At 35.1% G+C, this 22,438-nt stretch overlaps 1 protein-coding gene across 9 annotated transcripts in view; it reads left to right on the top strand.

The window, feature by feature from the left end:
* The window catches only part of LOC136039432 (inositol hexakisphosphate and diphosphoinositol-pentakisphosphate kinase-like), a 121,048-nt gene that overhangs the window by 95,247 nt on the left and 3,363 nt on the right, over nucleotides 1-22,438 (top strand). For 8 of the 9 annotated variants that reach the window (XM_065723171.1, XM_065723174.1, XM_065723170.1 and 5 more), the window contains 5 exons: nucleotides 505-599; nucleotides 2,647-2,855; nucleotides 5,032-5,079; nucleotides 8,311-8,496; nucleotides 16,765-16,950. In XM_065723171.1, the coding sequence (XP_065579243.1) occupies nucleotides 505-599; nucleotides 2,647-2,855; nucleotides 5,032-5,079; nucleotides 8,311-8,496; nucleotides 16,765-16,950 (724 nt within the window). The remainder of the gene's footprint in view (nucleotides 1-504; nucleotides 600-2,646; nucleotides 2,856-5,031; nucleotides 5,080-8,310; nucleotides 8,497-16,764; nucleotides 16,951-22,438) is intronic. The other variant, XM_065723169.1, reaches the window with a different exon arrangement.

Here is a 22,438-nt window from a genome sequence, read left to right as displayed (position 1 = left end):
TATATATATATATATATATATATATATATATGTATATATATATATATATATATATATATATATATATATATATATATATATATATATATATATATATATACATCTGTCTCTCTCTCTCTCTCTTCTCTCTGTTTCTCTACTAACATTCTATGATTTTCTCTAAACTATTGTGTTATTGCAAAACTTAAATAATAATTATTTTCAGTTTTCACTATTCGTCACAATTCTCTTCTATTTGAACCTCTGTGTTTTATATTTGTCTTTTTTCTTTCTTTTTGTCTTTCTGTTTCTTTAGTAATATAAAGGCACAAGCTTCGTTTTCATTTTCTTTTTTTTCTTTTTTTATCAGTAGCTTCGTCTATTTTATGAGGAAAGAGTTTCAATGAATGAAAAATATAATTTTTTCCAAATTACAAACAAGACAAGAAGCACTTGCATTTAAATTGTGGAAGAAGGCAGCATAAAAAGAGAAATTCAATTAATCTGATTTATCTTACTTTAAAGGAGTCTCCTGCGAGCCCTATAGTTGGTCAGATAGAAGCATCACTTTTGTCATCTATTGTGAATGGAAGTCTGAAATCCCAACCGATTGCAATAAGGTAATATTTAAGTTTAATATACCTTTCTTTTTTTAAACCACTGTTCTTCACAAAAATAAAATTGAGAAGGGTACTGGTTTTGTGAATTCATAACCTAATTATTCTATGCCAGTGAAACTTCAAGAAATACTTCTTTGGTTCAAATTAAATCCGATGACTTCTTGTAATCTCAGAAGTTTTCTATGCTACTTGAATAAAATTTCTAAAAATGAATCAATAGCCCCAGCTTAGGCTGGTGAGGACGTTATAAGATTCATTTTACCTGTTTGAAGGCCTTGGAAAACTCAAAGGTCCTTTAACAGGAGGCAATTCTACTCCAAATTGAATCTGCACAAGAAGTGGCAGAAGGACATTTGCCCCTAGGTTTCTGAAAAGCTCAGCATCTATAGTAAATAGATATTTGCTTGCTATTTTCATCAAATATTTTCTGCCAGATGTGTAGGTAGGCTGTTTTTTTCTTTTTCAAGGTAAAATCGGTTTGGATTATCACTTAAAAAAACAAGACGCTTTTTTCACCATAAATATAATTCCCACAATATGGCAGTCGAACAAGGATTTTATTATTAGTATTACACGGCGTATACGTTGTATTCTACGTAAAATATTTTATGCTCGTTTCTTTGGGTTTTAGTCAGATTATCTGTCCTCTTTCTTTGGGTCGTCAAGTCAAACATATTACAAATCAAATTCAGACATCTCACTAAAAGAAATCTCTTCAACCCAAGGAGACGAAGAAGCTAACTCCCCTTCCCCTTCTCTCTGTCTCCAAAAGCTTTTTTATGCTGTTTGGCATTAGGCGATATATATATATATATATATATATATATATATATATATATATATATATATATATATATATATATATATATATATATTGATTCCCAAATCAAGCGACAGCAGACTGCTCTAGTATGAGGAAAATTGTTACAGGGTCCATTATAAAGTTAGTCTTGTCATATGCTCTCCTTACCTTATTTTACCTACTCTTTATTAAATTTAATGCATGTTCTCAGGAAAGAAATTCAGAGTTTTAAGATGTTTTTAAATTTTATATATATATATATATAAATATATATATATATATATATATATATATATATATATATATATATATATATATATATATATATATATATATATATATATATATATATATATATATATATATATACATATATATATATATACATTTATATATATATATATATATATATATATATATATATATATATATATATATATATATATATATATATACATATATATATAAATATATATATATTTATATATTTATATATATATATATATATATATATATATATATATATATATATATATATATATATATATATATATATATATATATATATATTTGTTACAGTAAAAGACCGAAATTGGAGAATGTCGACATCCACCGTTGAATGTCCGAAATTTCATTTTGTCTGCTTGGAGCTAGTCAGTTTTGTCTTTTTTATGCAAGGTTTAATGGTGACAGGTTAGGTTGGGTCAGATTATTTTTTTGACCTATTTCTGACATTTGTAGCGTAATTTAAGCTAACTTAACTAAATTACACCATCAAACCTTGCATAAGACTGACAGAGCCGACTGGATCCAAGCAGCGAAAAGGGAATATATATTGAAAAAAGAAATCACCATTGTAACAGCACAAACACATAAAAATAAAAAAAAAAACAGAAGGAGAAAAGGAAGACTGTTTTCCTACAATAGTAATTAATATATAAGTACTTCAATGAGGCCTTAGCCCTATTCATCCTATTCAAACAGCATAGCCATACACAATCAATCATAAAGAATAATCCATACACAGGCAGTCGTGTCGTAAGTAAGTATAAGTCGTCATTTACCAAATATTAAAAACACTAAAAAAAAAGACAAATAATTCAGAGGCGATATATATATATACATATATATATATATATATATATATATATATATATATATATATATATATATATATATATATATATATATATATATATATATAAATTGAGCTTTATCTCACGGTCTCTATTCTCTGTGATTTAGGGTATCTCCAACGACTGGAAGATCGCGAGATCCCACCATATCTCAACAGGTGAAACATGATTCACGGTCAAATGCCACATCAAGCGGTAGCCGCAGCCGCCCAAGGAGTTTAGATAGGCAAAGCAATTCACCCTCTCGTTCAGTCTCCTTCGAGGACCCTGCTGCTAAAAGTACTTCTCTGCAATCCAGTGAAATCAAATTACCTAAAGGTATTTATTTTTTACTTCTAAGCTTTCTTGGATCCATATAATCTTTCAGAGGTGAATTCTAACACCTTTTTACTTTTTTTTAAATGTTTTGTTTGCAAAGTATACGGTTAAATTTCAATTTTAGGCCTTCGAAAGCTATTTAATTCCCTAAAAATTCTCTAAAGGTAGGGATTTATACAACGACCAAAAATCGTCATTGGACAAGAAATGGGAATTTGAAGACATAGGATGATTGTGAACAAAATTTGTACATTTAGTCAAAATTTTGGATCAGTGGTTGCTTGAAGTAATAAATCTTTAATGATATTTGTTTTGAAACCTTTGCGATTTTTGGTCATCTATTTGGCTGAAGGCATCCTGACTCTCGTTCTGTAGACGCCCTTGAACATATACGTATCGGATATAATGTTCTTGCATTGCCTGTAGCAAAGAGCAATAAGCCTCCATTAGATTGTTCTTTCTTATTTGTCATTATTTTTATTTATTCATAGCTACTTTAAAGAGAAGGGTTGATTGTAAAAGCTTTGGAGGCAGCTCACTTGACTGGAAACCGAAAGTTTTAGTGTTCTTTTGAAAGTCAAAAGAAATTGGAAGGCAACCAGGCCCCTCCCTTACCCATCTTTCGTAAACGGTTACCTGTACTGTCCAACGGGATTCGATTTAAATTTTGTGATACTTTTTTTGCTTCAAATAGTCTAAAAGACCAGTAAATATGCCTCCAGGGATGGCATAACCTCCGCAGGCCCTGGTACAAGTAGTGAATCGACATCTACCAATTATACGAAGGAAGAAAATGACTCTTTCAGTGACGTATTAGGGGGGCTAGGGGCTGCACTTGTCTTTCTCAGAAGAGAAAGCAAAACTGACATTTCCTTCATGTACTGAAAAACCCACATACGCCTTTGTACCGTTTTATTTTATATTTACTTAAGAATCAAGCAAGTATATTAGGGGTAAAATCTTGCAAATTTAAATTGGAGTGAATTAGTTTTGTTTGTGAGTAAGTCAATTGTAAAGAAGTTACTTTTATGAAAATTGTATATTTGGAAAACCTATAGAAGAATTGAGAATTGCCTTTTTTTTTAGGTATGATAGAATAGTTGACAAAATAAATTCGTTATTAGATGACTTCATAATGGTTGAAATAGTTTGAGGCCAATAAATACACGTAGATAAAATCAGCGCGAATTTACACTTACCTAACTATATGTTTGATCTAAAAGCATGAAAAAAGCAATGATTTGAAACTTCATGCTAGTGGAATTTTTCAGTTTTGTCTTAAGAATCGACTAGGTAAATACATTTTTTCTATCTCTTTCTTTATTTTGTTTGCACAAAAAACCGGGGACATCTCCGACATCCCTCCCGTCCTCTTGAAATTTCAAGATCATTTGTGGCTTTGGAATTTATTCCCATAGGAATTTAGACTATAATTGTTTCTTTAGCTTAAAGTACATTGGAAACAATTTTATCGACTGAACTGCCTTTCTGTTTTGAAAATATAAAACAAGAAGCATTATATATCAAATAAGATAGACGAAAATAAAAAGTCTTTTATGTATAGACTATTTCATTTTGCCAGATTTTATTTTCAAACCAACAACCAATTGTATCCCTACCGGTACTTTATTGCAATGGGATATACCAGAGGTATAGCCTAATTTGTCCTGCTTATGGTTGATACGTTGTTATTGTATGGTTAGCATTATCATGTGGGACATTATTAAGATATGCGCTCGTGTTTTTTTTCTGTTTTTTCCTTTTCTTTATGTGTTTTGTTTAATTTAGTTTTTTAGTTATTGTTATTATTAATATTCGTGTTGACAAAGGCTTCTGGACAAAAAGCCAAAATATTCTGGCCTTTATTATTATTAATTATTCTTCTCTGTCTTTTTAGAAATATTAAACCCTTTTTTTATATTTTTATTTCGATTACTTTCTTAAGCACATTACAGAGCGAAAAATATAACATTTTGTGAGCTGTACGTCTTGAGTTTTTTTTTTTAATATTGTTTTTCTTTGCTAATTAATTTTAGGTTTCGGCATATGAATTCTCTACAAAATATTTATCCAAGGGGCTTTCAGAACTTCAACCTCTTTTAATCTATTAGTGAGCCAGTTATTTTTCTATCTTTCTTCCTTTTGTTGTCATGTTACTAATATGTTCTTTTACTAGCACGCTTTTCCAAAGGAGCTCCCATGTTGAGAGCCTTAGATGATGATGGTGAGTCAGAGACAAGTTTCATTGCCTAATGTTTGGGTTTGGTGGTGGACTATGCAGTTCTTGCATTTCTTGCAGTTCTTACAGCTTTTTTATCCTTTTTGATACCATTGGCTTTACTTACTTCTTTTTACCTTATTGTTTTTCTTCATTTCTTATTGTGAGGGGAGTCATCTTTTTAAAATATCGAAAGATTTAAGTTATTACTGCATTTCTAGCAACACAACGTGTTAAATCAAGTTCGTCACTTTCAAAGATCTCTTCGAACTAATGTGCCTTTAAACCGTTAACTTTTTTACATTTAATTTAAGAGTTGCGAGTTTTTTCCTTTGTGGTCCCACAAATGAATTTAATTTATTTGAAGTTGCGAACAAAGTCTTTCATGAATAGTTTTTAAGATGAAAGACTTTATAAATATCTGGGACTAATTGCACAAAATTTTCAGGTGATCAGTGTTAAAAAAAACTAGACCTCCGTTGCCTGTGCAACGGGAAGTGTTGCAGCAACTGTGCCCTGTTCCTTGGGGCACAGTTGCGGAGCAACACGTGCAACTGTGCCCTACGGGACACAGTTGCGGAGCAACAGTCTCCATTATGTCCTTCAGAGGACATTTTTCTAATGCGGTTTCGATTGTTATCTTGAAGCATCTTTGATATGGTTTTATTTCGAGCTCCTACTAAACTGAGTTTGGTAAAATGTTTAGCTGGTCCAGAAATAAACGAGAACGAGATTGACTTTTCCGGAATTATTTCCGGGAAATCTGTAAGAGCTACGGAATTTCATGCTTCAGTTCTCGAAAACATCAATAAAAGTTCTATATGAGTTCATAATTATTTTATCTCTAAAACGTTTACTTCCGAAACTAGGGCCGTCTTAACTTGACGCCAATTCGAAGTATTATGTTTCGAGACGCACATTTCGGGAATTATTTCCGGGAAATCTGAAAGAGATACGGAAATAACGTCTTATAGTTTTCTGCTTAACTTTTGATGGTCTAAGCTAGGAAAATATAAAACAAACCAAATTCACCAAAAAATTTAAATTGCCCCGAGGGCATGACAAAACTTCCAAATAGAAAAACCCAAAGAAGGAATTTTATTTCGGAGAAACTATTGTAAGCTCCAGTTGTTAGGAGATCGAGACCTGTCGAACCGCGTTGGAAAAAAAATTCTAGCTGGTCCAGAACAGAAGTTACCTCTAGAACGTCGAAACTTCGGAAATTATTTCTTAGAGAACGAAGCAACTTGGTATATAGAACACTTCACTTCTTCTTGCATACTTTTCATAGCACTACTCGATAAAAATATAAGAAACATCAAAATCGAAAATTTGAGAAAATTCCAAAAAAAATCGGAACGAGATGGACTTTTCCGGAATTATTTCCGGGAAATCTATAAGAGCTACGGAATTTTGTGCTCCGGTTCTCGAAGAGACAAATGAAAGTTCTACATGAGTTCAGCATAACTGTATTTCTAACAAGTTTATTTCCGAAGCTAGGGTCGTCTTAACTTGACGCCAAACATCGAACGCAGAGTTTCTAAGAAAAAAACGGTTTTATTTTTTTTTATGGAAAACTGTTAGACATTTAAGGAACTTCTCTGGAACTTTTTTACTCTGTTTCACGTTTCCCTTCCCTCTGAAAAATCTCAAATATTTAACTCTTACCACTTCGGAGCTACAGGTCGCTGATCACGGTGAAAAAAAAACAAAACAAAAAACAAAAAAAAAACTACGAAAGCAGTAGTGTTGCTCCGCAACACAACTAGACTTTGAGCTTCTGTAATGCATGTTGCTAAATTACCTGGAGAGTCTAATATGTTTTCTCTTCAAGTGAAACGAAATTCAAATAAAAATAAGCTTAAATATGTATCTTCTCCTAGGGATTATGGGAAAAATGCCCCCTCCCCCTTCATGTAAAATCCTCTGACACCTGAAAACACAATCAAAATCAATGTTTTTGCCTATGTTGGAAACATATTTTAGATGTTTTCTAAACACCTGGGCGAGCGGATGGGGCGGGCATCACAGTGGGGGCTTGTGAGTTGATCCCATTTAACAAGAAAAAGCCTCTACCCATTGTTGGTTTTAGTGTTGTTATTTACCTTGAGAAAAATCCCTGTTCTTATATAGTTCATTCAAAAGATGTTGAATTCGGGTATGGAATACAGGGAGATCGCATTGCAGTTCTACCCTTTCTAAGATCAACTTATGTTGGATAAAGGGGAGAATATTCTTAGATGATAGAGTTAAAACACATAGATTATCCTCTTACGAAGCATTAAAGTCTGATTTGACGTTTTGGTAGAATACATAAGGAAATAGATATTTTAACCTTAAATATAACCAGATACATAAAAGCAAAGAGAAAAAATAGTTTAATCAGAAAACATGAAGCAAAATAAAGTTTCGAATTGTGACGAATTGTTTCGAAAGTTTCGAAAAATTTCTTTTTTTTTTTTTTTTTTTTATTGTCGGATTACCGTAATTCATCTGTCTTGCGTCTAATTTGCTTTACTAACCTATTTTTCTCAGCTGACAAAGGAAACCAACTGCATTATTGATTTGCATTAATTGAATCGGTGGTATCTTATTTACACTTTGCCTTATGTACTGTCAACAAAGCGGTTTTCCAGTGTAAAAAGGAAAAAAATAGTAAATTAGTCGCAATAAATATATTTGAGGATAGATAACGTAAATTAAAGTTTTATGAATATAGCTGCATATATTTTTTTTGAATCCACCTAATTTTTAACTGCCAGTAACGACGTGTCTTCATGATGCAATGTCTTTTTATTTAAAATTAGCATAATGGCTGATATTCTTCTATTCTTTTTTTTCTTTCTTTCTTTTTCAGCTCCACTTGATTGCTTTAGTTTCTAAATTAAGTCCCAGAGAAATTGTTATTTTTTATGCCACCGATGTAGGGTGCTACCATCTAATTTACGATTATTAGTATATTCAATTTAGTAGAAGGAGCTGGGGGCTTATGGAGCGGTAGCTCATGCCACATAATTTTTAGGCCTAGATAGGATTCAAAAAATGATCAGAAATAAAGTAAAAAACAAGTTTTTTCTTTTAACTGAAAGCAAGGAGCAACATTAAGACTCTAAACGAGCTAAGATCGTTTAGCTTTTTCTTTTTTTTTCTTCTTTTTCTTTTTTCTTCTTTTTTCAAGCACTCAAAGAAAGCAGTGTAATATTAAGTTGTTTTTTTTATATAAGTTTTATTTTTTAGAAATGGTTCGCCGTCATAGGCATTCAATCGCTGGTCATGTTAGTGGATTTACCTGGCATGCATCAGATCATTCAACACGGAATTTTGTTCCTCTTAGTAGCAGTTTATTTAGCACTGCCGTCATCAGTGGGTCATCAAGCGCTCCTGATTTGTCCACTACCTTGGGACCAAACACTCTTCCAAAAGGTAAGGCTCAGGAGTGTAGCTCCAGCATTTTTATTGGGGAGTAAGCGTGGTCTACATCCTGAGATTCAAGGGGCATGGGCTATGTAATATTTTTTCTCCAAATTATTGCATTTGGGGTTTTTCAAATGACACCATTGATAAGGCTCTTTGTTTTGAGTAAATTTTTCAGATCATAATTGAATAAAATCCCTGGAATTCACTACCGGGGGTTTCTATAAAGCCATACTCAGGTATCATGGGAGCTGTATTGGCCTTGGGTGGGTTCTAATTATTTGTGAGGGTTGCATTCTCTCTTTGAAGCATAGGACATATTTGCTTTTGTATATATGCAATTTATTGCTAAATACTTATATGATTTTTACTTCTACATGTTATTATTATTCTTGTATGTTATTGTTATTCTTATGTTCTATATTTAACCATAAAATGCGAAGTGTCTAATTATGCACGAAGGATAATTTCAATATGCTTTGGTAGCGTTGTATAGAATAAGTATAGCCATGGGCAGGTCTTAATTACTTGTTGGGATAACTTTTAATTCATGTTGAGGGAAAATTTGAACTAAGTAAAAGGTCAAGGTAACCAAAGACTACCATACCAGCTAACGAGCCTGCTTGTAGGTTATCAAAAAGGAATATTAGCAATATCCTAGGATCGGCTTCGGGTATTAAGTTGAAAATTATACGGGATGCTGAGGGAAAGTTGAACTAACCGAAAGGCGCTTTATGAATACTACTCCTACGGCTACTACTACTGCCGGAGCTAGGGGAATTAGGGGGAAACTTCCAGGGTGTGTTGAGTGGATAATGGACCAAGCAAAAGGTACTATATACATACTGCCGCTACTATTACTTCCGGAAATTTTCAGGAAGTTTTTAGAGGAATTTTGAATTCAATCGAAACACGCTATATACAAGTGGGCTGTTAAGAAGACACAATATATCACGCACGGCTAATATATTGTTTTCTATTTATATTGCTAGTATATCATTAGCAATATATCACCAACATTGCGGTATTAATTTTTTAACTTTCAGATAATGTTGAGAGGTATGTTAAAGTAATAAAAGGTACTTTGAGCATACCGCTACTACCACTAGTAGTATTACCGCCGCTACTAGTACGACTATTATTTAGGCTAAGGGTATAAAATTAAAACTTTCAGGGTATGTTGAGGGGCTAATTGTAGAAAAAGCCAAGACAGATAGTTCAATTGAGTGAGAAGCAAACCTGGCATTAATCCCCCCCCCCCTATGAGGAATGTATAAAAATGATGTTAGTTTCTTTGTTAATAGATATGTCTATCTATCCGTCCATGCGTCATTCCTAGGCCAGTAGAACCAAGGTTGATAGTCATAGAGCTAAGATAGTGATAGAACCTATAGTTTTCCAAGTGTTCGGTTAATTTGGCACGGTAAACGGCGGGAGTAAGTGTGCCTCTCTTGTTGGACCAATATTTGTTTGTTATCTTTTAGCAAGTCATGTCTGTCTAGAGTCTTGGGCAGATTGACCAAGAATTTGAAAATTTGAATTAAATTGAAACACACATTAAGCGAACTTATTAGTAATATCTCGGGAACACCTAAGAGTATTAAGTTGAAACTATGAAGATAGGTTGAGGGGACGTGGAACGAAACAACACGAGACTTCGGGGATACTACTACTAATACTACTACTTCTGCCCCCACTGTTCCTAATACTACGATTGCTGCTATTGCTAATCCTAGTGCTATTTAGGTAAAACTTTCAGGGAATGTCAAGATTGTCTTGAACTAAATTAAAACACATTATGTACATGCGGTTTATGAAAGGTTGTACCATAATATCCCAGCAAAGCATTAGGGTATTAAGCTGAAAATTTCAGGGCTACTAATATCACTACCACTTTTGCTACTACTTCTACCACTGCTATCACTGCTGCTATTGAACTACATCAAAGTATTTTAAGTGTGTCCAGGTTATCAAAATGGTATAGGCGGGAAAACATAGGACTGGAATAGGGAGTAAAGTAGAAACTTTCAGGGAAACCTTATGTTGCTATAAAATTAAATCAAAAGACCCTATGTGAATGCTACTTGTCAAAAGGGCGTATCTGTAATATCTCAGGAACAGCTAGGGCTGTTGCGTTGGGACTTTCAGGGCATGTTATCAGAGATGTTGAACGAAATGAAAAGACACTATGTACATCTAAGTTTGTCATAAGGACGTATTTGCGATATCTTAGGAACGGATAGGTTTTAGTTTGAAAATTGCAGGGAATGCTGAAGAGAATATTTAACTAATTTTGAATGTTAGTAAAAAAAATACCTGCAGCATATCTGGAATGGCCAATGACATTATGGTTAAACTTTCTGGGACTGTTGGGGCGTATGTTGGACAAAATCAAATCAGCAAAATCTGCAATATCACAGAAATAACTGACGGTATTACATTTAACCTTTCAGGGGTATTATAACTACTACTTATGCTACTGCTGCTGCTACTGCGACTATTTAAGACTGTGACTGATTATGTTTATGAATACTTGCCACTGTGCTAATTTCAACAGCGCTATTTGTGACTGTGACTTTACTTGTGACTGTGACTGTCACTACTTGGAACTGTGATTGCTTCTACATGCGACTTTGACTGCAACAACTACTTACTTCTGCAGCTACTTACAAATACGACTGTAACTACTTGCGACTGTAACTAGGAATACTCGATACAGTGACTGCTACTGCAAGTACTTTGAACTGGGACTACATGTGAGTGATACTATTTCTACTGCTGCTACTACTACTACTGCTGAACTCAATTAAAAGAGTTTTTGTGCGTCCAGGTTATCAAAATCGTGATTATACAACATCTCAGGAATCGAATAGGGTATTAACTTAAAACTTTCAGGGAAATTTTGAGAGGAAATAAAATTGTATCAAAGTAAACTATTTGTATCCACACTGTCAAAAAGGTTTCTGCACAATATCCCAGGAATACCTCAAGATATTATGTTCGTACTCCGAGGTTTGTTTTGGGATGCTAACCTAAATCAAAAGACATTATGTGCATTCAATTTTTTCCAAAGGGAATACATGTGATATCTCAGGAACGGACTAAGGTTATTAAGTTAAAACTGTCTGGAGACGTTCAGTGGAAAACTGAACTAAATCAAATGGCAATATATGTATTCAAGATGGCCAAAAGGGTGTATATGGAAATTCTCAGGAAAGGTTAAGGGAATCACGGTGAAATTCCCAGGGCATTTGGAGGGAGATGGTTGATTAATAGCTGTCTGTACTCAAAGTTTTAACATGATGGGGGCTACAGTTCCATCAGCCATAAAAAAACAAAGACTATTCAGATTTTAAACCAGTATATTTGAATGCTTTCCCCATATTCGTCAGTTCAAAGCATTATACTACAACTATTATTGAAAGTTTTTGAAAAATTATGTCCAACATCTAGGCCTACGTAGTAAGCAAAAATCTGGATTCTTGTTGAAAAGAACCGAAAAGATTTGAAACATACTTTTCCTAACCATTGAAAAAGACTAAATCAATTTAATCAAACAGAAATTTATTGTAAAAACTTCTTCCACGTAAGAATTTTTTCAAAGAAAAATAAAGAGCAACCAATATCCATCTATAAATGGTCATAAATAAAACCGAATAATTTTTCAAGCGTAAAACTACCATAATTCACTCCCATTAAATAAATGAAGCCCAAAACAAACGGAAATTCGTGCCATCTAAACACAAGAACGTAATAATAATAGTAATAAACAAGAATGTTTTCACTTTACTGAAAACAAATATATTTTAAACGTTTTCTCTTTAATAAATTTAATTAAAAAAAAGGAAAAAAAGAAAGGTAAAGAATATGGCATTAGACTTCACAGTCCCTACCGGCCGTGCTGATATCCGTTTCTTGGCCCTTAAACCAGGAATTACAATGGGGGGGGGCAACCATCCTGTGCTTTTGCACACCCTTCCTGTTTACCTTCCCCAGATTTCTCCAGATAAAATTAGAAAAGAATTTCTCCAGGTACCCATTTAGAGCTGGGTCGACTCTGGCTGAGCTTACAGAGTCATGCGACTGACCCCCGTCCCAAACTAAATAATTCGGTGCACTAAGATTCGAACCCTCGCCCTCTCAGACAAAGGATCCTGAATCCAGCGTAAATTTAATAAATGCAAAACTATTAATACTTTCATTAATGAACATCAATATGCGTTGAACTGTCAATTCATATTCATTTGTTTTTGTTTTTTTCAGTTCTTGGTTACGGTGGCAATTTTTTTCTTTTTTTGATGTAGCGAAAAGTAAAAACACACGTACATTATATGTCTTTTGATTTAATTTAGCATCCCCAAAACGAAGCTCGGAGTACCAACATAATATCTTGAGGTATTCCTAGGATATTATACAGACACCTTTTTGACAGTGTCGATATAAAGAGTTTACTTTGATACTATTTTATTTCCTCCAAAACTTTCCCTGAAAGTATAGATGGTCTTCAGTAGTGCGCAAATTACGTTCTGGTCTTTAATTGGTAGTGGGTCGTTAGCCCTATTCCTCTTTGTGGTACTTTCTGTTTGTTTAAGTTTGGGTTTGTTATTTATTGTAGTTTTTGCCCATTTTGGGTTTAATTTGTTCATTGATAGTGATTTATGGTAGTTTTACGCTTGAAAAATTAACTGACTTTATTTCTAGTCATCTGTGGTTTATGCTCTTAAATTCTCTTTTGAAAAACTTATGCTTGGGTATTCTTTTTTTTTTACATCAGACAAGACTGTTCTCTTTTTTTTTCTTGCAAATTTCAAATATATAACATGTAGAGACTGCCGTCTGAAGTTTAGATGACTTGATTAATAATTATGTCTTCCTTCTCAATTCTGATTTTTTATGGCACTTGGTATTAACCAAGTGACATATAGCAATCGCCAATTCTGTTATGGCACTTGGTATTAACCAAGTGACATATAGCAATCGCCAATTCTGTCGGTCTGTCGGTCCCGGTTTTGCTACTTTAGGCACTTCCAGGTAAGCTAGGACGATGAAATTTGGTAGGCGTATCAGGGACCGGACCAGATTAAATTAGAAATAGTCGTTTTCCCGATTTGACCATCTGGGGGGGGGGGCGGTTAATTCGCAAAAAATAGAAAAAATGAAGTATTTTTAACTTATGAGCGGGTAATTGGATCTTAATGAAATTTGATGTTTGGAATGATATTGTGTCTCACAGCTCTTATTTTAAACCTGACCAGATCTGGTGACATTGGGGGGGGGGGGGAGTTGGGAGGGGGAAACCTAAAACTTGAAAAACACTTAGAGTGGAGGGATCGGGATGAAACTTAATGGAAAAAATAATCACGAGTCTTAGATACAGGATTGACATAACCGGAACGGATCAGCTCTCTTTGGGGTAGCTGGGGGAGGGGTTAATTCTGAAAAATTAGAAAAAATGAGGTATTTTCAACTTGCGAACGGGTTATCGGGTTTCAATGAAATTTGATATTTAGAAGGATATCGTGTCTCAAAGCTCTTACTTTAAATCCTGACTGGATCTGGTGACGTTGGGGGGAGTTTGGGGCGGGGGAACCTAAAATCATGGAAAACGCTTGGATTGGAGGGATCGGGATGAAACTTGGTGGGGAAAATAAGCAGAAGTCTTACATACGTGATTTACATAATTGGAACGGATCCAATCCATTGGGGGGGGGGGTTAATTCTGAAAAATAAGAAAAAGTGACGTATTTTTAACTTACGATGGAGTGATCGGATCTTCATGAAACTTCATATTTAGAAGGACCTCGTAACTCAGATCTTTTATTATAAATATCAACCGGATCAAGCGTAATTGGGGGGCGGGGCAGTTGGGCGGGACCAGAAATCTTATAAAATACTTAAAGCGGTGAGATCAGGATGAAACTGGATGGGAAGAATAAAAACCTGTCTAAGATACGTGACTGACATAACCGGGCCGGATCTGCTCTCTTTGGTGGAATTGGAGGGGGGTAATTTTGAAAATAGAGGTATTTGTAACTTACGAAAGGGTGACCAGATCTTAATGAAATTTGATATTTAGAAGGAGCTTGTGCTTTAAAGTTCTTATTTTAAATCCCGACCGGATCCTGTGACGTTGGGGGAGTTGGAGGGGGAAACCGGAATTCTTGGAAAACGTGAAAATTGGGGTATTTTTTATCTTACGAAGAGATGATTGGATCTTAATGAAATTTGATTTTTAGAAAGAATTCATGTCTCAGAGCTCTTATTTCAAATCCCGACCAGATCGTTTGACATTGGGGGGAGTTGGAGGGGGAAATCTTGGAAAAACACTTGGAGTGTAGGAATCGGGATGAAGCTTGGTGGATATAATAAACAAATGTCCTTGATACGTGATTGACAGAATCGTACTGGATTCGCTCTCTTTGCGGGAGTTGGGAAGGGGTTCAGTGATTTGGTGAGTTTGGTGCTTCTGGACGTGCTAGGACGATGAAAATTGATAGGCGTGTCAGGGAGCTGCGCAATTTGACTTGATAAAGTCGTTTTCCCAGATTCGACCATCTGGGGGGCTAAAGGGAGAGGAAAAATTAGAAAAATTAGGTATTTATAACTTACGAGTGGGTGATCGGATCTTAATGAATTCTGATATTTAGAAGGACATCGTGACTCAGAGCTCTTATTTTAAATCCTGACCGGCATTAAGCCTCTTATTTTCCTTTTTAAATCAATCCATTGATTCTTAGAATTTTGTTAGAGCTCATACCATATGATCTCTTGGCTTAGCTCTTCTCGCCTCGTCACAAGTGCCATATGAGCTCTTAGCTCTTGTTTTTTTTACGTCTAATTAATTTAGTTTTTATTCTTGAATGATAGTTCATCTTATAATATACATTTTTAAGGTTTACTATTAGAAAAAAATATATCTGTGATGGGAAACAAATACTGTATGCGATAGGGGAGACAAATCCTATTTAATTATAATTGGAGAGCCTAAAAATACAATCCGGGTGACAAAATACCCACCATAACAAGAAGCAACAGCGACTAAAGTCTCCCTGACCGCTCTTGGAGATACCTACCCTGAAAATAACTTCAAATGCTGAAGATGATAGCAAAAGGACAATAATATGGTAAAAACCGAGGAGAAAAAATAAAATTAAAGGCAATAGAAAATTTGTTTGCAACGAGTCGATTCAAGCAGGGATTTTAATGCAGTTTGACACTCTACTATTGTACTATAATCTGATCGTAACAATGGAGTGAGTTGAGCTTGAAGTTGTTTGATTTTTGTATATGACAACTTGACTGATTAGAAGCCAAAAAAGAGGGTCTTGCAAAGATCATTGTACGCTTAAAGAGAAGTGTAAGATATTCACAAAAAGATTCTAGGTCTGACAATTCTTCTGTCCCTTGTCTATTCCTTTTGAGGTAGCATTTTAGTCGTTTTGGCATATAAAGATATAATTAGGTGGCATTGAATGTTTAAATTAAAAATTTCTTCGTCAACTGCTAATTTCTTTTTGTTTTTTTACATGGATAAGAGACAAGCAACTTTTATCCCATCCTGTATAGCTAGTTCATCGAGAATAGCTTGATGGTTATTCCTTGTAATTGTGCTATGCTACTGCTGCTACTAACAACTCACTGCAGCACCAAGTTGCCTGAGACCATCACAGCTGTGCATGCTCCTCCTCAATTCCAATCTATTTAAAACTTCTCTCTTTGCACCCTCACAGGAAGTCCCCATCTGTGGAAGTTCATATTTGTGCAATTCTGTTCACAATTCATGTCATTTAAATTAGAAACAATCCCAAGATTTCGATCTCTGCTTTGTCAAATTAGGCATAAACCACAGAACTTTCACATTTTTATTGGTTTCCCAGGTATAAACTAACTTTCTATGGCTTGATCGGGATATATCATACTCCAATTTAGCTGGGAATATGATGAATATGAAGCGCTGTTTTTGAATTTAGAGCGAAGAATTTGGTTCTTAGTTTGCTTTTTCTTCCTTTTTTTTCAGTTCAGGAAAAACACTGTTTCTATAACAGTTGCATTTGGTACATTTTAAAGAATATTGCCATGGTAGCATCTTTTGGCAATGCTGCGAACAATTGTTAGCAAGTTTCTTGTAATAGCTGCTGGCAACAAGTAATTTTTATATTTCGTTTGAAGAATTTAATGACTTTTTTCTTTTTTCTTCTTTATCTTCTTTTTTTGATTTTAAACAAATGTATTTTTTTCTTCTTCTTTATTGTTTTTAGTAAACCTTTTTGTCAATAGGTGTTCCACCTATACGTGCCTTAGAGACTCTGCACAACTCCCTCTCTTTGAAGCAGTTAGATGACTTTCTCGATCTTTTGACATCAGCCCCATTTCGCACCCCGTTGTCAACTCCACCGCGTTGTAGTTCTCCTAAGCTTTTGGTATCACATCCACCATCTCTTGGTTTGCAGTCACCAACATCAAGTAAGTGAAAACTTTTCACTAAAATTAGTAGAAAACTAATTTTAGCTTTCTTTGGAGTCATATACAGATTTTTAGAAAGCCTGCATTTTGAAACCAAGTCCAAATTTTATCGTGTCAATCAGAAATTTTTTTTTTCCTTTTTTTTACTGACCCACTGTAAAAATACAAAGGAATGAGGGAAGTACATAAGAAATAAGATACATAAGAAATAAGAAAAAAATAGACATAAAAAATAGACAAAATTATTTAAAACACAATTAACAAAAAAAGGCACGAGACGTGACTTTGCTAATGCTGATTTACGCTTTGTATGGAGTTCAATACTATCTAAATGATGGAAAGGATCCCGGACATGGAAATTATGAATTATTTTTGAATGGGATGGAAGATATAGGAAAAATTTACAAAATTTAAAGAAATTTTTAAGACATCCTGTGAGGAGGAGGAGCACTTCCAAAAAACACGTAATGTGGGGCACAACTCAAGACGAGAAATTTTTCCAATATCATTCCTGCAAAATATACCCTGAATTTGTACAATCGAGCCAAAACTAGACCGAAAACATTCCACTGTTGGAAAACATATTGCCTCTTTTGTGTGACAAAGTGTACAAGTGAACCGTGCTCCTAGATACATAAATGAATAAACACAAGAAATAGCAGAAGCACTAATAGAAAGAGAACCGGGATAACTACAGTTAAACGCTAAACATTCACACTTCGAACTATTATTTTGCAGACCAATACTAGAAAAGTCTTGCAAGAGCCTATCAAGATTCAATTGAAAAAATTTCGCGCGTTCTACTAATCAGCGTACATCATCGACATACGCAAGATAAATTATCCCCATATCGTTAAGAAGCGAAGTGGGCAAAAGATCTTCAAGAACATCAGCAATAGGTAATTTAAATATGCTGGGCGATAGGCTCCTTCCTTGCCGGATCTCATTTTTATTTGAATCGAAACACTCAGCTTAAACGCTTCTATTAATCAAAGAAGCAATTGCTTGAAGATAATTCACAGAATCGAAAGCCTTTGAAATATCAACTGCACGAAGAAGCAATGAATCATTCTTGGATTGCACGTCAACAAGAATCTTAGACATAATTCGATGGGCATATTGACAACCAAGGCTCTTCGAGAGACCGATTTGACTTGCATTGCAATATTCAACAGAAGCAATCGGCAATATTACACACTCGAACACTTTGCTCACATTGCAAGCAACTGTGATTGGCCTATATGATTCACAAAAAATCTGAGGATTTACCTCTCTTTTGCACAGACGTCATATGGCGAACTAAAAAGTCATTTGGATTAGTTCGATTGCATAAAATCATTTAAAAATCAATTTGGCGTAAAAATGAAGTTCATTCGGTGCTCTAGCAAGGCGCTGGGAGCAGAGACCGTTACTGTCGCGTGAAGACGAGGAATTAAGCTTCAATAAAGCTTGTTGGGTGCTTGTAAATGTAACAGCAGGGATATAATAATAATAATTTATTATTACCCTCTGTATACAACACAAATGCACTATAGAGGAATGGTGTGATCGCATGAGTCTAGCGGGCAGTATTAAATGAACACAAGAAGAAAATTTTTCACTAGCTGGAGATCGTTATCAAAGAAAGTGTCCTTATAATATTCTTCCCATGTAGTAACTTAGAGGTTGGAAGCTTTTTGGCTGTACGAACTCTCTTCGGCCTTATAAACTTGGTGCCATGATTTTTGCGAATTAAAGAACTGCAAAATTCCTTTTAAGCGAAACTTATAGAGTTCTTTTTTGAAGTTACGCTTTTTCCTGCACTTTAGGTCAAAAGTGGTACAACGATGTTGTCTTCCACAGGCAATCCAGATATGCAGCCAAAACTTGGCGTGCTTCACAAGATCAGGAAAGACAGACCAACCTGGTTTCTCTGAACCAACTTGGACCCTTTTAATTGGAACTGCAGAGGCTTTAGCTCTGCGTGGTGAATATAGAACTTGCTCCTAATATAAACTCAGATCAAGCTTGAATGCCAAGTAGCTCACGCCAACTGCTAGGAGATGGTATGGCACTTTCAAAAGAGACAGTAAAGTAATCACATAGTAATAAAAGAACGTTGTAACACTTTAACCAGTCCCTTTTGTTGTACCAATTTGATTTGCTCTTTGGTATATTAAGCGGAGTGGCAAACTTAAACGCAACTTGATTACTGCAGGTCTCGGACTCGAGGCCTATGATAGGGGCGACTATATTCGCATTTTCCAAGAAATCAACATAATCTAAATCAGATGTAGCTCCAATATTGTGAGTGTACGTAAAGTCTTCGCTTTTGTTACAGATCATATAAGCAGGAGGGAGGCAGTTTAGGAAAATGTTTCTAGGCACTCCAGGGAGGCGTGGATTACAGTTCAAATCATCACAAATAATCCTGGGCTTATTTATAGAGCACGTATCCTGAAGGAGATATCGTCACAAACTTTAGAGAATCGGGGCAAAGAAACAGCCGGTTGGTATTTAGTGGGCATATAGCAATTAGATATAATAAAAAAAAATTGTTTTGAATAGAATATTTTAAGAGAGTCTTATACTTGAAGGATTCATTTACTTCAGTGGTACTGAAAGAATATATAGGGCTTTTTATCTTAAGGAGTGCTGATTTGTTAGAATGGTAAAATTCTTGGAGAAAATAATTATGCTACCTACAGTTCGGCTTCTTAAGGCAGCTTATTTTGAGAGTCTGAAGGACGGTAGACGCGATTCACGGCCAAACCAGGTCAAGAAAATACTAGACCTTTGCAGCCTTTTGGAGTTGCGGAATGAAAGAAAAGGACCAATGGACGAAAGCTTGTCAGTATGGAAGGAAATCCAGCGAACCCTAAACGAACAAGAAATCGAAGAGTAGCAGGCCCATAAAGACCAGTGCATGTCTTTGAGGTTCTACTCTCGAGCTAAAGATCACTGGGGTGAGGCAAATGTGGGTTGAATAAAGAGGATTTGAAGAATTTGTTGTAGGTAAAAGGGGATAACTTGGATTTAGGTGAGAGAAGGAAATTTTTGGGAAAGTTTTGGCTGGCAGCTGGACACTATTTTGGCCCTATATGTGGATATGTGAATGAGAACATTTCATTTTGTATCCGAGTGTGAAGAGCTGTCTGAGTTACAGAAGGAATATTTTGGACGAAGTTTGGGAGTGAATGTTGGCTAACTTAGCGGATGGCTGAGAGGAACGCAAGTGCTATTAAACAGTTGTGTAAGTTTCGTAGTTTAGAGATTAAACATAGGGAATCATGTTTGAGTGGATAGCTTGTTAGGTGTATTGTTGTTGTATAGTTGTATTTTGTTCTGTTCTTTTGTTGTTCTTTTTGATTTTTTGATTTATATTATCTAAACTTGTATTTTGTTCCTGAGTTTTTTTTAGACTATATTCCGTGTTGCTATGGCCCGAAGGCTTTTTTGTAATAAATCTTATCTTATAAACATTCACAAGAACCATTCCCTGAATTGATAAGGCTATAGTTCTATCCGTAGAAGAGATCATCTTTTTCTTCAAAGCCCTTTTTGCAAATATAGTCAGACCACCGGAGGGGGCCCTCTCGTCTTCATAGCTGCAATAAGAAATACTTCGTGGAGGATGGCTCTTCGATTAAAATTTAGATTGTCCATTGTCAAGTGGTACTCCTGAACACAAATGACGTCATATTCGCCTAAAAAACCGTCAATAACAGTGTCCTTCTCTTTGATGCCATTAATATTTAACGAAAGAATAAATAAGTTGGCGTGGGAATTTTGGCTCGTCATTTCAGGTTCTTCTTTGCCTTTTTTTTTCAAACGGTATTTGAAACTCAAACAGACGTGGTCCTTACCACAGCTTGTGCATTTAGGGCTGTTCGAACAAGGTGTATCTAGAGCAGGAATGGGCACGATTTCCGATGCACTTACAGATATTATCGAAATATCGCAGCAAGTAGTAAATAATGAAACTGTTAACCTATCCCCTAGCCATGAGTGATTTTCGGATCTAAGCAACCTTGTCTTTGATGAGTTTAACAGCACACTGATGTTAAAATACTGGGATCTAATATGTGACCGCATTAAGTGATTAAATATACCAAAAAGCTTTAAAAGGTACCTAATTTTGAGGAAGAGTCAAGGTTTTTTTTTCTTTTTTTAATATGCGTGTAAATTAGAGAGTAAGTGATTGCTGGCCATCTGTGAGGTACTATTTTCAGAAGGTACTATGAAGTTTCAAACCATAGATGTGATAGAATCCTTAAATCCGAATATTTGAACCTCTGATTATAAATGTATTTACGATTATCAAAATGTACTTTTAAGATCTAATTACTGATAATAACGAGCATGAATGTACGCGTAAAAGGGGCAATCCCGCCTCCTTCTACCACGATTTGAGTGTGATTGGATCCACCACCTTAAGAAAATTTAAATATATTTGCCTAGAAGTGGAATTTGTCATGTTTTTCAGGGGTTTTAAAACTTTTCCAATACGGTCCCAACTAAACGATATGGCTGAACTACAATACGTTGAATTGTATAGCGTCAAAGTCTCATCTCAGATCTTACACTTTTTCTGTGTTTTGGGCATGAAGAAAATGAAATTACATCGTACCTGGATAGAGCAAGAGCCAAGCGTTCATATGGCACTTGTGATGAGGTCGGAAGAGCCAAGAGCTCATATGGCATGAGCTCTAGAAAAATTCTAAGAATCATTAGATCGATTTAAATGGAAAATCAGAGGCTTAATGCCAGTCACTATTTAAAATAAGAGCTCTGAGTCACGAGGTCTTTATAAATATCAAAATTCATTTTGATCCGATCATCCACTCGTAAGTTAAAAATACCTCAATTTTTCTAATTTGTCCTCTCTCTTCAGCCCCCAGATGGTCGAATCGGTGGAAACGACTTTATCAAGTCAGTTTTTGCAGCTCCCTGACACGCCTACCAATTTTCATCGTCCTAGCACGTCCAGAAGCACCAAACTTGCCAAAGCACTGAACCCCACCCCCTAAATCCGCCAAAGAGAGTGGATCCAGTCTGGTTACGTCAATCACGTATCTACGACATATGCTTATTCTACCCACCGAGTTTCATCCTGATCTCTCCACTCTAAGCATTTTCCAAGATTTCCAGTCTCCCCCTCAACTCCTACCAATGTCAAAAGATCTGATGGGAATTTGAAATAAGACCTCTAAGACATGAGTTCCTTCTAAATATCAAATTTCATTAAGATCCGGTCACACGTTCTTATTTTAAAAATCCCTAAATTTTTCTAATTTTTCCAATTTAACAACCCAAGCTCCCCTAAAGAAAACGAATCCGTTCCAATTATGTCAATCGCGTATCTATAATTTGTGCTTATTCCTCCCATCAAGTTTCATCCCGATTTCTCCACTGGAAGCATTTTCCAAGATTGCCGGTTTCCAAGATTTCCGTTTCCCCCCTCCAACCCTCTATGTCCCTGGATTCGATTTGAATTGAAAATGGAGCA

Source organism: Artemia franciscana, chromosome 19 (assembly GCF_032884065.1).
Source record: "Artemia franciscana chromosome 19, ASM3288406v1, whole genome shotgun sequence".
Taxonomy (NCBI): domain Eukaryota; kingdom Metazoa; phylum Arthropoda; class Branchiopoda; order Anostraca; family Artemiidae; genus Artemia; species Artemia franciscana.
Note: the sequence above shows the minus strand (reverse complement) of the source record. Positions and strands in the feature narration are given on the sequence as shown.